Source organism: Dasypus novemcinctus, chromosome 19 (assembly GCF_030445035.2).
Source record: "Dasypus novemcinctus isolate mDasNov1 chromosome 19, mDasNov1.1.hap2, whole genome shotgun sequence".
Lineage (NCBI taxonomy): Eukaryota > Metazoa > Chordata > Mammalia > Cingulata > Dasypodidae > Dasypus > Dasypus novemcinctus.
The window spans coordinates 80701651-80716059 of NC_080691.1; the positions used below are offsets into that span (position 1 = coordinate 80701651).

A 14409-nucleotide genomic window follows, 5' to 3' on the forward strand; every position below is an offset into this window, starting at 1 on the left:
CCCCGAGAGCCGAGGCCTGGGTCTGCAAGGTGGAGCCAGCCCACCCGCCTTTCCTGGGGAGCGCACGCCCCAGCCCGGGCTCCCGTTCTGCCACTTCCCCTCTCCGGGCCTCAGTTTCCCTCCATGTGCTATGACTTACGTGTACACCAGTCAGCACGTGCCGGATGCTTTCGTCTTTGTGCACATGGATGAATTCCCAGACAGGATTATGTCTTTCAGCAGCTATTGGCGGACAGTTTATGCCAGCCCATGATGCTCCCATTCCAACGCACGAGATCGCTCATTTCCCGAAATTCTGCAACTTTATCAACCTGAGAGATGGCAAAAAAAATCAATTTCATGGTCGTTTTGTTTTATATCTCATTTACCATGAGCAAGACTGAACTCCTTCTTGTATGCTTAAAAGACATTTGTATGTCCTTTTCCAAGACGGTGCATGCCTTTTGCCCCTTTTTTGGATTGTGGGTCCTTATTGATTGCTGGGTGCTTTTTACATAGGAAGGAAATTAACATTTTTTTTTTGTCGTGTTTTGGAAATTTCTCCTTCCACTTTGTTGACTTTCCGATATGTGTGTGTGTAGGAATTCTATTATATTCTTTATGTAGTCAGTTACTAGTCTTTTAATTAATGGCTTCTTGATTTAATATCATAACTCCACTTTTTCTTTTTTTTAGTACTTTTATAGTTTCTATCTTTTTCCATCTGGAATTTCTTTTGGTTTTGGCTGCTTTTAAAACCTCCCTCTGACGTTTGATGGTTTTATAAGAAGCTAGGTAGTGTGTGCACGACTGCGAGAAGCCCCCGTTCGACTCCTGGCTCTGCCGTTTACTCACTCTGGATCTTCAGACAAGGCACTTACCCTCTCTCTGCCTCAGTTTACCCATCTGTACAAGGGAGATAAGAGTATCATGTGAGGTTTAAGGGAGGCTTTTCTTTCTTCCTTCTTTTTTCTTTTTAAGGACCTGGAAAGCACCTAAGACTTCGCAGATGCTTTTTCTCTTTGCTGGTTTGGGTTTTATTTGCTTTTCCTTCGAGGAGCGCAAGTGAACATCTCTCTAAATATTCCCTCAGCGGAGCCCATGAGTGACTATGCCTTGGGAATCCCCCTACGTGCTTTCCTTGCATTTATTTAATCCTCACAACAGCCTCCCCAACAAATGGGGACACTGAGGCCCAAAGGGCGGGGCTGGGCTGCGCCTCCCCCTTGCCTCCCCCGCCCAGGCCCCCGCTGGAGGAGGACTCCACCCACACTTGGAATCCTTGCGGCCAAACCAGCGTCCTGTGGCTCCGCCTCAGGGAACAGCCAGAACCGGACGGTCCTGCCCAGGCAGGTGAGGCAGGTGGCAATCAGGGAAGGCTTTCAGGAAGAGGGTGCATGGATAAGGGTGACAGGCTGATGGGTCTGTACAGGTGGGGGAATGGGCAGGCCCCCTGCTCACAAGCCTCCCAGGGCTCCCGCTGGCCTTGACCCCTCCCTCTCCTTACTAGGTACCCGCAAAACTGTATGGTCGGTGGCCACAGGCAGGCACCTCCTTAGTTGGCAGGCAGAGCTCCTACATATCCGTCAAAGCCCCAGCTCCGACGCCCACCCCCTCTGCCAAGCCATCGCCACCCACCGGGCTTCTCCCGACAACCGCCCTCTCCCTCTAGTCAGGTCCTGACTACACAGCGCTGGGAGCATCTGTGTCCGGCTGTCTCCCACCCCCTACGGAGGGACCCTTGAGGGCAGGCCCTGAGCTGGAGGTCTCTTTAAGGGCTCAGCCATTGCCCAGCCCTGCCCAATCACAGAGTGTCTTGGGGGGAGAGCGGGGTTGGGGGTGTGGGGGTGTGGGGGGAGGGGAGAGTGCCGGGAAGGAAGTAGAGGAACAGAGGAGTGAGTGAGGAGCGCTAACCTCCCGGGGCCCACCCCTGCCCTGCCTGCAGCCCTGCGGGCTCCCGCCTCGAGGGGGACAAAAGGCCACGTTCTCCCGCCTCGGGGACAAAAGGCCACGGCGGCCCTCCCTGTGCCTCCGCTGTCCACTGCCTCAGGGCCTTTGCACATGCTGTCCCCGCGGTGGTCCAGGACCCTCGGCAGGGCCGGCTCCTTCCTCCTCCTCCTTCTGGTCTCAGCTCCAAGGTCACCTCGGGGAGGCCTCCGGGGCCCTGGCGGCCGCTCCCCACGCGCCCCCCCGGGGCCCCCTGGGGACCCCCTCGGGTGGGCGGAGCCCCCGCCCCGGACTCGGGGCGACGAGGGGCGGCGGGGCCTGGGCGCGGGGCGGGCGCGGGGCGACGGGGCGGGGCCTGGGCGCGGGGCGGGCGCGGGGCGACGGGGCGGGGCGCGGGGCGCGGGGCGCGGGCATGGAGGGGCGGGGCGGGGCGCGGGGCGCGGGCATGGAGGGGCGGGGCGGGGCGCGGGGCGCGGGCATGGAGGGGCGGGGCGGGGCGCGGGGCGCGGGCATGGAGGGGCGGGGCGGGGCGCGGGGCGCGGGGCGCGGGCATGGAGGGGCGGGGCGCGGGGCGCGGGGCGCGGGGCGCGGGCATGGAGGGGCTGCGGCGCGGGCTGGGGCGCTGGAAGCGCTACCACATCAAGGTGCACCTGGCCGACGAGGCGCTGCTGCTGCCGCTGACCGTGCGGCCGCGCGACACGCTCAGCGACCTGCGCGCGCAGCTGGTGCGCCAGGGCGTCAGCTCGTGGGGGCGCACCTTCTACTACAACGCGCGGCCGCTGCGCGACCACCAGACGGTGCGCGACGCGCGCCTGCAGGACGGCGCCGTGCTGCTGCTGGTCAGCGAGCCCAGGTGCCCGGGGGGGCTCTGCGAGGGGCCGGGGGGGGGGGGGCGCCCGAGGGCCCGGCTGGGGTGCCTGGGCAGGGTGGGGGGTCCACCGGCTGGGGTGCCTGGGCAGGGTGGGGGGTCCACCGGCTGGGGTGCCTGGGCAGCGCGGGGCGATCAGAGGGGCCCGGCGGGGTGCTTGGCTGGGGGTGCGGTGAGAGTTGGGGTGGGGGCCACTGAAGGCCCGGCTGGGGGTGCCTGGGCAGGGTGGGGGGTCCACCGGCTGGGGGTGCCTGGGCAGGGTGGGGGGCACAGAGGGCCCGGCTGGGGCTTGGACTGGGGACGTTGGAGGGTGGGGGGTCAGCTGGGGCCGCCAGAGGGCCGGGCTGGGGCCTGGGAGGGGCTGGGGGCTGGGGGCCCCTCTACCCCCAGGGCAGACGCTTCCCCTGGGGCCCGAGCAGGGGCTCCCTGGGACAGGCCGGGAGAAAGAGGTGGAGGGAGGGGGCGGGAGGCAGCGACCCTCCCGCCCTGGGCTCCTCTCTCCTCTCCCGCCTCCGCGTCCCCCCCGCGTCCTCTCTGTGTCAGTCCGTCTCGGGCCCCCTGGCTGTCCCGGGCCTCGCGTGTCTCTGTCCGTTTCCGCCGCTGTTGCTCTTCTCCACGTCGCTCCTCTCTGTCTCCCCCTTCCGCGCTGCGAGCGCCCCACCACCCACCTTCCCACCCTGCTGGGCCTCGCCGGGTCTCCATGGAGGCCCCCTGGCCAAGGAGTCAAAGGACACGGCTCTCACGGCGCCGGGAGGAGTCCGCAGGGAACGGAGGAGGGAACAGCATGTGCGAAGGCCTGGGGTGGCTTTGGGCAACGGATGGCTCTGGTGCCGGGCAAGGTGGGCGGCAGGGTGGTGGAGGCGGGCAGGGGCTGTCCCAGAGGTGCTGGGCAGGGGCGGGGCCCGAGGCCGTGTGTATCACCCCGAGCTTTATGGGGGTCCCATTTGCAAGCCCTTAGAGACTTTGTCCGTCGCTGGGATGATGCTTTGAGGGCAGGAGCCTCAGGCGCCATTCTAGCCAGGAAAGGTGGGAGGGGCTGCCTCTCCAGGCCCCCTGGAGGGAAGAAGGTCTCAGGGTGACTGGGATGCTGGTCTGATGGTGGCTGATAGAAGGTTCCAGGCCCCGGGCTGGGAGAGAGTGTCTCCGGCCGGGTACTTCTCCTGCAGCCCTCGGGTGTCCACATAGTAATCATTCAGCACTCAGTAAGCATCGATTGAGTGCCTCCTGTGTACCGGGCCCCGTACTGGGTGCCGGAACCCAGCGGCGGCCCCGTCTCCACTGCCACAGAGGCCGGGCCAGTGGGGGAGGAAGACAAGGGACAGGCCAGACCAAGGCACGCGGTCCCCTCAGTGTGGTGCGGAAAATGCCGGAACTGGGTGATGGCGTCATCGTCGCTCCAGCAGCAGTGGGCAGGGGAGGCCTCCCAGAGGAGGTGACATTGGCTTCCTCCGGGCTCGTTCCCTGCCCTCGTGCCCCATCCCTGACCCCACACAGTGGGGACCGATGGCAATGCCCCCTGTCTCCCACATCAGACAGGACAGGTCGGGGCCCCGAACTCCCTCAGCCTTTGCCACCCACTGGCTGTGTGTCCTAAGGCTGCTTACCCACCCTCTCTGGGCATCAAACATGTTCTGAGCCCCAGAGACACACAACCACGGAGCAGGGGCAGCCGGCGGGTGGGTGAGCGCCGGCTGGGGAGGCAAGAGGCCGCTGGCGCCCGGGAAGGCCTTGGTTTCCTCATCTGTGACACGGGCACAAGCGCATGTGACTTGTCCGCCCGCGCAGCACCCGGGGGCGAGAGAAGCCGCCTGGGCTGCTCTGGACAAGCCAGCTGGGGTCTCCCTCAGCTCCAGGTGGGCGGGGCGGCCGCTCTCCTTCCCGAGCCGCCTCCAGTTTCCAAACTCCAAGAGCAACAGCAGCTTCTCGCCCCCGGGGGGCTGGTTGGCCCGGGGCAAACAGTAGGTGCTCAATAACGATCACATCCTGAGCACTGACGAGGTGCTATAAACTCATGCAAACTCATGCGTTTCACCGCAGCCCCGTGGGCTGGACACTGCTGTTGTTCTGACTTTATGGGTGGAGAAACTGAGGCACAGAAGGTTTAATCTGGGAAGGGGCAGCGTTGGGTTTGGGACCCAACTCTAGAAGTCACGCTCTCATGACCTCCTCCTGCCCCCTGCGTGGGAAGAGTTGATGTTACTTCGGGGACATCAGCATCCAGTTGTCTGTTCCAGTCAGCCCCCTACACTTGTCCCGCAGGCGGTCACGTTGGCGCCGCCTTCAAAATCTATCCCAAATCCCGCCGCCTGTCCCGCCTCTGCCCTCGGCCACCCCAGCCTCTCCTGCTCAGCCCGGTGCAGTCGCCTCTGCCCTGGTTCCCACAGTCTTTCCTCCTCACAGCACCAGGGGGCACCCACGAGCACCCGAGCACCCTCCCTCTGCCTATAGCCCTCCATGGCTCCCACTTCTCTTAGGAGAAGAGCCCATGTCCTTCCCCATAGCCCACAGGGCCATGCACGCCCTGCCCCATCCCCTTCCTTCCCTCCTGCTCTCCCCCTCGCTCCCTCTGCGCCAGCCACTCAGGCCTTCTTTCTTCCTACCTGCCCTGCCGCAGGGCCTTTGCACGGGCTATTCCCGCAGCCTGGCAGGCTTTCCCCCTCCATCCACCTAATGCCCTCCCTCACCTTCTTCCGGGCTTTATTCAGATGCCACCTCCTCCGTGCGACCTCCTGTTCCAAATTACCTCCCACTGACCCTCCCTGCCCCTCACCCACGCATTTGTCAGCAGCTGGCTTCTCTCCATTTTGTGTTGATTTTCCTTCTCCCCGTCTCTCCCTCTGGACTCTAAATTCTCCAAGGACACTAGTGCCCATCCTGCCCACTGCGGTGTCCCCGGTGTAGCTCAATACATATTAGCTGCCTGTTTCGTCTCAGGATATTTGCCCTTAGCAGGGCTTGGAAGCAGGGGAAGGGGGGCTCGAGGCCGGAGGCGAGTCCCGGCGGGTGGGTGACAATGCAGCACTGGAGCATCGTGTGGTGCGTCTCGAGACGAGGGCTAACTTGGGCCTGCACCCCGCGTCTTTCCGTCCTCCTCCTCCAGGTAGTTGGGGATCGAGGACCGTGGAGTCATGGCCAGGGGCACCCAGGAACCTGGATGAAGGAGAGGGCGCTTCCCTCCCACCCTGGGAGCCCCGACCCCTTTCCAGGTAAGTCACCCTGCACTAGAGACACCAACAGGACCTTCGAGACCATGGAGGCCATGGATGGGGAAACTGAGGTCCAGAGAGGAAAAGGGGCTGGCCCACCCCCTCCCTCCCCGGGCTCTCTTACCTTCCCCTTCAAATGAAGGATGGGGCAGCATTTCCAGGTTTGCTTTCCAGGCACTCTTTGCCTGCAATTCCCACGACGGCCAGTGGGTGGTGCCAGACAACCATTCTCACTTTAGGAAAGGAACCGGCCAGAGAGCTGGCGTTTGGAGAACTTTGCACCAGCCTGGACCAAAGTTGTCTTATCCCTGCCTTCCTGCTGTTCCAGGTTCTAGGCTTCCTAGGGGACCGTGAAGCACTGGCCTGGCCAGCTGATTCCCACTGCCTGGGACAGTCCTGATGGCGCCCCCAGTCCCTGACCCTGACCTCCACGGGCCCACCCCTGCCCCGAAGGCCCTAGTTGTGCACCGTCGTCCTGCAGCCGGAGGCTCCCTTTTGGGGACCTGGCTCACCTGTCCACAGGGGCAACCGCCACATCACCCGGGGAAGCTCGTGCAGAGAACATGGGGACAGCCTGGGGACATCTTCCCCTGCCCGCAGGGAAGCTCTGCCTCCTGCCTGGAGCAGCATTTTGAGTCTCTGCACCGAGGCGCCTCCTCCAGGAAGCCTTCTCGGATGACCTCCTTCACAGCCCGGGAGCACTTGACTTTGGGTGCCCCCCCATCTCCCTCTGCTGTGGACAGCTCTGACTGGGGGTGCAGGCTGGTGCCTCGGGAACTCTCCAGTCTCTGGGTGGACCCCCAGGCCTCCCACGCCGCAGCCTCCACCCTCAGACACGCCGTCTCCCCGCGGCGCCCACCCCCTTTGACCTTGCCCTCCTCCCCTGGAAACCCTGAGGCCTCGCCCCCCCCCACCCCCACGCCTGTGGTCGGGTCCTTTGTGCAGACGCTGGAGGAGTGGGGGGTGGGGGGCGCGATGGGGCCGCGTTTACACCGCCTGCACGGCACGGCTGAGGGTGGCTGATAAATCAGCCCTCGGAGCGCGCGTTTGCCCCCGGGGGTGGGGGGCGATGGAGACACGGGGTGGGGCGCGCATTTCATTCCTGCGCACGGACCCGCGGGTAACCGGGCGCAGGGGCCCTTGGGTGTCGCCTGCTCCACACGTGTGCCCAGGTGGGGTGTCGCTGACCCCACCCCCCTGCTCTTTGGGGCTGCCTCCTCCCGCAGCTCTCTCTAGCACGGGGGTGGGGTGGGGGGGTGGTGGTAAACTGAGGCCGGGCTGGTGGTTGGGGACCCGGTGTGTTGGGGGGGGGGACCCCTGCCGGTTGGGGACACTGCCTGCCCGCCTCCCTGCGCCTCCCAAGCCCGTTTCTCCGGTCCATTGTATACAGAACAGGCATGAGAGCCCCGGAGCGGGAGCAGCGCGCCCAAAGTCAAGGCTACTGCCCCAGAGCCCCTGCCCCCAGCCCTCTCCGCCTGCCCCAGCCCCTTCAGGGGCCCCGGTGGGCAAAGGGCGAGGGGCGCTAGGCGCATGATGACGGGGTGGCAGGGCAGAGCCTCTTCCGTGCGTTTTGACATTTAACAAACAGTATGTAAATCGCATGCAAATTGCCCCCATTTCTTACGCCGCGACAGCTCTGGCGTGTTCGGAAATCATAATGCGGGACCACGGCCTCGGGGCTGGCGCTGGGGGGGCAGAGCCTCTCGCCTCCCCTCTCCCTGCTTTCCTCCTTCCTCTTCTTTTCGTACTTTCCCTTCCCTCCTCTCTCCCCTCCTCTCCTCTCATGCTCTCTTTTCTTCCTTCCGTCCTTCGTCCTTCGCATCAGGCGGCCGAGGTTTCCCAGCCCTGAGATGAACGTAAACAGCCAAAGCCCCTTCGGAAGCTCCTGCTTTCCGGATGGGGAAACTGAGGCACAGAGCGGCACGGGCCTGGCTTGAGCTCCCGCAGCTGCACTGGAGGATGCGTCCGCGTCACGTGCCCTCGTGGCCCAAAGCAGACAATGCCCGTGACCCACGGAGGACTAATGACGGGGGCTGGAGCAGCTGGGACTTATTCAGCTTTAAATGGCAGGCGGCTGACTCACAGCGACTCATCCCGTCCCTTCGGTCCTTCTTTGTCCTGCTACTCCATCACGTGTTCCCCAAACTCTGACTGCCATCCCTCCGCTCGGTTTGTGTCTCTGTTTGGCAAGCTCCTATTCATCCTTCAGAGCCCAAGCTCCAATGCCCCTTTCTCCATGCAGCCATTCCTGAACCTCCAAGCAGAGCCTCTGCTCCGCTCTGGGCTCTCCTTCTGGCCCACCCCGACCTGTGAAACAGGGGGGGTCAGTGTCTTCCCACAACCTAAGAGGCACTTCTGCGACCCCAGCATCGCCCAGCTTGAGTATGTCTGAATAAACGACTGGATGTTTGGAAATAAAATCAGGCTCCAACTCCACCCGCTCATCTTAGCCTGGAAGTCTGTCTTTGACCTCTCCTCCCCCAGGTCTCGGGGCCTGCCGTTGCCTCTTCTGGAACACCCTTTCCCCACACTCCCCCTGCGGGGGGGCCCCAGGCCAGCCCCACCCCTTTCTGGGCTGTGAACTTGGGGGAAGCGCGGCCCCCCAGGCTCCCCCCAGGGCTCCTGGTTCCACCCGGGGAGCAAGTCTGGGCCGGGAGGAGTTTCGGGTGAAACTTGGCAACCACCTCCTCCCGCCGGGGCGTTCCCGGGAGGGGCTGCCCGTGTTGGCTGCCTGCCAGGTTCAGGCTGCAAGTTCAAGGGGAATCTTCCCTTGCTGGGGGGCGGGGGGCAAGTAGACCCAGGAGGCCCCCCGAGTCTGCAGCCGGGCTCCGAACCTGCCCCCCTTTCTCCATCTCCCTCCTTCCTTCCCTCTGTCTCTGCCCCGCTGGGCTCAGGCCGTTCTCCAGCCCCGGGGCCCTGGCCTTCCTTGAACGAGCAATTATGGAACGCCTTGTGTGTGCAGGCCCTGGATGGGGCCCCGACATGTCCTGCCCCGGCAGCCGCCAACCGTGGGGGGGGGGGGCATCGCTCTGGAGCTGTGGGCACCAGACCCTGAAACCTTTTCGTGACAGTCACCTCCGGCCGCCCTGCCCCTGCCTGTCCCTCGAGCGCGGCTTCTCTCGGGTCGGTGAGCCTCTCTTTAGCTCTGCCTCTCTCTGATGTCTCTGTGCCTCTATTTATCCTTCTGCGTGTCTCCTTTCCCCCCATAGTCCTGTGCCTCTGACCTTAAAGGACCCCCCCTTTCTCCCTGACACCCCGAGCATGAAGGCTGGGGTACTTTCTGAAAACTGCCAGAACCGTCCATTCCTGCACCCACAGTTGGCCCCCGTGACAGGGTGGGTCCCCGGATGTTCAGCCCATGACCTTCCCGGAGCTCCCCGTCAGGGAGAAGAGGCAAGTGGCGGGGGGGGGGGGGGGATGACCCCCAGACACTCTGCCTGGGCCAGGCCCGCAGCCCTGCCACGCGGGACCTCGCGGGACCTTGTCCTTCCGGGGGCGGCGTAGGGCCATCGGGCTGGGCGCAAGGACAAGGGCAGCTGGCAGAGAAGTGGTGACTCATCCCCACTCCCTGACTTGAGAGAATGCTCCGAGGGGAGTGGTCCTGAGAAAAAGAAAACAAAAACTCGGGCCGACTTCCCCGCCGCAGCCACCTGACTCCCCGCCCCTGGGGACACCTGCCCACCCCTTCCCCTGCTGGCCCCAGGCTGTCCACTGAAGGCTGCTGGCCTCACTGAGGGCTCCAGGCCGGGTCCTGAGGGCTCCTGACTTGGCAGGGACCTCAGACGTGTGCTCAGAGCTCCAGACCCACTGACCCCCTGTCTGGGCCCCACGTGGGAGAAGCGTCTTCCGGGCTCAGGGCCTTTGCACGTGCCATTTCTGTGTGTGACACCCCCCTCCTCTGATCTGCAAGTTCGATGTCCCTTCTTTGGGGAACGCCCCGAAACGAGTCGCGTCCCTCCAGTTTTGCATTCCCGCAGCATCCCCGTCTCTTCCTTGGCGGCATCAATTATTTACGTTGTTATTCAGCCGGCGTCCGGCTCCCCCACTGGCCTGTGGACACCGCGCCGGGTCCGGTTTGGTCACTGCCGATGGCTCGTCATGTGTTCACGGGGTGGGAGCGCCTCGCGCTTCCCCGGTCCCTGCGGACACCCGGCGCCCAGGGCCAGGCCGCCGAGGGGCGCGGAGGCTTGGGACCGGAATTCCAGGTGCTCTGGCTCCCGCCGCCGTGATGAATGGGCAAAACTCAGAATTAATTATTGACTGCTCCGCGGCGCCCGCCCGATCTGGACAGATAAAAATGTCTCCCCGCCGCGTCCGCCGAACCCTTCTGAGGAGTTTATTAGAGGCTGGCAGGCGGCTGGCTCGGAGGAGAGGCCGGAGGGCGCCGGAGCTGCGGCTGGGTGGGAAGAGTGGCTCCACTGGGAGACTTGGGGTGACTCAGTTCCTTCTCTTGGCCTTGGTTTCCTCACCCGGAAAAAGAGAAAGGAAAAAACATTCCCATCTCTTGGTGGTAGACGTTGGATGGCAAAAGTCAGCCTGAGCTGGGGGGGCCGGACATGACACAACAACCACAAAGGACGGACTGTTTGCCTGAACTACTTCCTGGGCCTTCGGCTTCGCGGGGGGCCTGATCCCACCACCAGGGTACAGCGCCCCCTGGTGGGTAACGCAAAGGCCGCGGGCTCTCAGGAATTCGAAAGTCATCCAGTTAGCGGCAGCAACCAGCTCAGCGAAGGGAAGGCAAGGCACAACTTTACGAATAAAGGAGAGAGAAAGAGAGAGGAGATAAAGCTGGGACCAGGGGACTCGCAGCTTCTGGAACTGAGCGCCTCGACCCTAGTTTCCAACTCACATTTTTTGGAAACTACGGCGCAGCTGTTTGCGATCAGAAGTGCAACATCATCTACAATAAGAGGGAACAACCGCAACATCTACAATAGAGCAGGTGTAACATTTACAATAAGGACCAGGGAAGCCAGTTTCCCACAACAGCCCAGTGCTGCCCCCTAGAAATAACATGTGAGTCCACCGTGTCATTTTCAACGTCCCTGGTAGCCACCCGGAACAAAAAGCCAAAAGCAGCAGGTGAAATTCATTTTAATAAGGCATTTCAGTCTTGCAAACTCTTGTCCTCTGAGCATGCCGCCCATCTGAACAAGCCACGAGCGCTTTATATTCTGCTCCGCGTGCCAAGTGTTTAGGACGTGGTTCGTCGCTTACCGCACATCTCAACTTGAACTAGTCGCCTTTCGAATACTCGGTAGCTCCAAGCTGCCAGGGGCTCCCGTGCTAAGTCAGGGTAAGCATCGCGTCATCACCTGCTGGACAAGGACGGTGGCCTCTGTCCTGGCCCCCTGCCCGCCCCGCTCCCCGGGCTGTCCCCGCTGAAGCCACCAGAGGGCTCCTGTGAGCAAGCGAGGCAGGCCCTGTCCCTCCTCCGCTCCCAGCCCTCCGGGGCTCCCACTTACCTCCAGAGGGAACCAGAACGTTGCCGCAGCACCTGCTCTGAGCCGGCCACACCAGGCCCGCTGCCGCCGCTCAGCCAGAGCCACCCACCCACTGACATGTCTCCAATTGCCAGGCTCCCCCTCTCCTTAGCTGGTGAACTCCTACTCAAGCTTCACGCCCAGCTTCTGTGCCCCTCCTCCAGGCTTGCTCTGCACCAGCACTGACCCCCTAGGGCTGGGGGCATCTGTGCCCAACTCTGTCCCCCAGGCTGAGTCCTCTCTGGGGCCTGCACCATGGGGCTCTGGGGCAAGGTCATTCATTATGAAGTGACTATCTAACTGTGAACAGGGTGCCGCTCAGGCGCCTTTGATGAACTTCGAGGCCTCTCTAGCCTCAAGAAGCCATAGTTCGTCTCTCACTCCGCCAGATTTTTGCAACATGGCACTGTCTGCCAGGTTTTCCACAGACTCTACACCCACCTGGAAAACTCCTACCGATGCATCAAAACCCCAGAATGAGTTCTCCTGCCTCCGTTGGGCTCCCTCTGTCCTAGTTCTGACCTTCAGGGCTGGAATCTGTGCCCAGCTCTGTCTCCCCCCATCCCAGGAATCCAGGCCTCAGGCTAAATCTTTAGAATTGCCCAACTGGGGCTGGGCATGTGGGGGGAAGGGTGGGATTCTGCCCCCCTGAGATGCTCCCTCACTGTTTACTCATTGCTTTTGCTCATTGTCTGCTCATTGTTTTTTTGCTCGTCGTCTGCTTGTTTTTTTTCTTCAGGAGGCACTGGGAACCGAACCCGGAACCCACAGGCAGGCGCTCAACTGCTCAAGCCGCTTCTACTCCCTGCCCGTCTGTTCTTGCTCATTTTCTGCTCGTTGTCTGTCTGTCTTCTTTAGGAGGTGTCGGGAACCGAACCTGGAGCCTCCCGTATGGGAGGCAGGTGCTCAACTGCTCGAGCCACTTTGGGGGCAGAATTTGACAAAGGAACAAAGGGATGCATAAGCGAATGAGTGAAGGGAGGAACAGAGGCAGCTCCTTCCAAGGCTGGGCGGTCAAAGGCGCCTCCTCTGGGCGTCCCTGCTGTCCCGCTGGCTTCCTCTGCCCCATGTGCCTCACCTAAGGCTCCTCCAGCCACCCGGGGGCCCCTCGGCCTCAGCCCCTCTGCTTCCCAGCCGGCTCCTGACACCTCCATGCTGGGGCAGGAACGGGAGGAAGGAGAACTTGTGTGCGAAGTGACAGTCCTGTCTCGCGCCCCGCTGGGAGGTGGCACTGACAGCTCATGAGGGCGCGGTAATTCCGGCGCAGCCCTGGGGTCACCTCTGGCACTGCCTGGAGCGCTGGGAGGGGATGTCCATCTGTCCTCCCGTCACTGCGGCCCAGGGCACATGGGGTGGGGAGAAGGGAGGCAGGGCCAGGCTTGGGGGTGGGGAGCTCTGCAGCTCCCAGCCACCCCGCTTCCTAGGATACGGGTCAGGTGATGGAGGAGGCGGAGGAACTTGAGGACGGGGGGAGGGCTCAGCAGGGCAAGGGCTCAGGAGTGTCGGGGGCCAGTTAGCTCAGCCCAGGGTTGGACTCGGCAGGATCAGGGCTCAGGGGTGTTGGGGGCCCAGCCCTGGATTGGGGATTCAGGCTGGGCTCAGGGCTCAGTTGATATAAGGGGCTCAGTAGAGGTCAGGGGTCAACCTGGGGATCGGGGCTCAGTGGAGCCAGGGTTCAGTGGGGTTGGGAGTCAGTGGTATTGGGGCTCACTGGGGTCAAGGTTCAGTGAAGATGGGGCTCAGCTTGGGGATCAGGGCTCAGCTGGGGATCATGGATCAGTGGGGTCAGAGTTGAGTGAGATTAAGGTTCAGCTGGGGATCACGGATCAGGGGGCCAGGGCTCAGTGTGATCGGGGCTCAGTGTGATCAGGGCTCAGCCAGGGATCATGGATTAGCAGGGCCAGCCAGGGCTCAGCGTGATCAGGGCTCAGCTGGGGAATCACAGATCAGTGGGACCAGGGCTCAGTGTGGTGGAGCCTTAGCCCAGAGTCCCCGTTCAGAGTGTGACCAGTGGCTGCTCCCCTCTGCCCCTCAGCTCTACTGTCTCCCCTCGCAAAGTCTGAGAAGTCTGTCTTCTCCAATCCCTCACCTCGATCGATCGGTCAACAATGCGATTAGACTCGTGTTCTCCCTGCCTTTACCTTCCTCCTCTGAGAAATGGGTCCCCACCTCCCAGGCCAGAGGAATGTTGAGGGTAGGGAAGCAGGAGCCAGGAGCTTGGAGACTTGTTTTAGGTCGGAGGTCTGCCCCTGGCCCACTGAGTACCCTTGAGTGACCCTCTGTCCTCTCTGGGCCCCGGTTTCCTTTTTTAACAGTGTAGGGCTCCAAGAGGTCTCAGGACACTCAGGCTTGGACCCGGCTGCCTCTGGCCTTGGACGAGGGACAGCCTGGCTTTCCAGAGACTGGGGAAGGGAGGGGGCTCCTGGTGACCTTGGAATCGGTCCATTGCAGGATGATGATGGGCAGCTCTGGGATCGGCTACCAGGACTTGGAAGTGGGGGCAGTGGGCGGGGCTGGCAGGAAGTAGGGGAAAGTGCCTGATGGATTAGTGATGTCTGCCAGGGACACAGCCTTGGAGGCGAGCGCTGATGAATGCGCGAGAATCGCTGAGGCCTTGTCCTGGCCCCATATCCAGTGCCTGGCAGGCTACAGATGCCCCCTCTGCTAGAATGTGGCCTGAGTCACTCAACCAGCCATTCCTTCATCCATATTTCTTCTGCAACTATTTACTGGTACCAATTCCATTTTGAGTCTTGGGGTTCTGGGGGGCTCTGCCTGTGGAGGGTCCCTTAGTCTCAACACCAACCTTTCCAGCCCCAGGTGGCCAGAGCTGGCACAGTGGAAGGCACCCCAGACTCGGGCTGAGGGCCCCTCGTCCAGTTGGGGGTGGGACATATATATCCTCAAGTGCCCAAGAGAGAAG

General features: G+C 62.5%; 1 protein-coding gene across 1 annotated transcript; it reads left to right on the top strand.

Moving 5' to 3' along the window:
* The first annotated feature begins 2519 nt into the window (after nt 1-2519).
* On the top strand, nt 2520-14013 carry TINCR (TINCR ubiquitin domain containing). Its single transcript, XM_071209691.1, has 2 exons — nt 2520-2779; nt 13938-14013. Exons 1-2 carry the CDS (start codon nt 2520-2522, stop codon nt 14011-14013), a joined length of 336 nt encoding a protein of 111 aa, XP_071065792.1.
* The last annotated feature ends 396 nt before the right edge of the window (nt 14014-14409 follow it).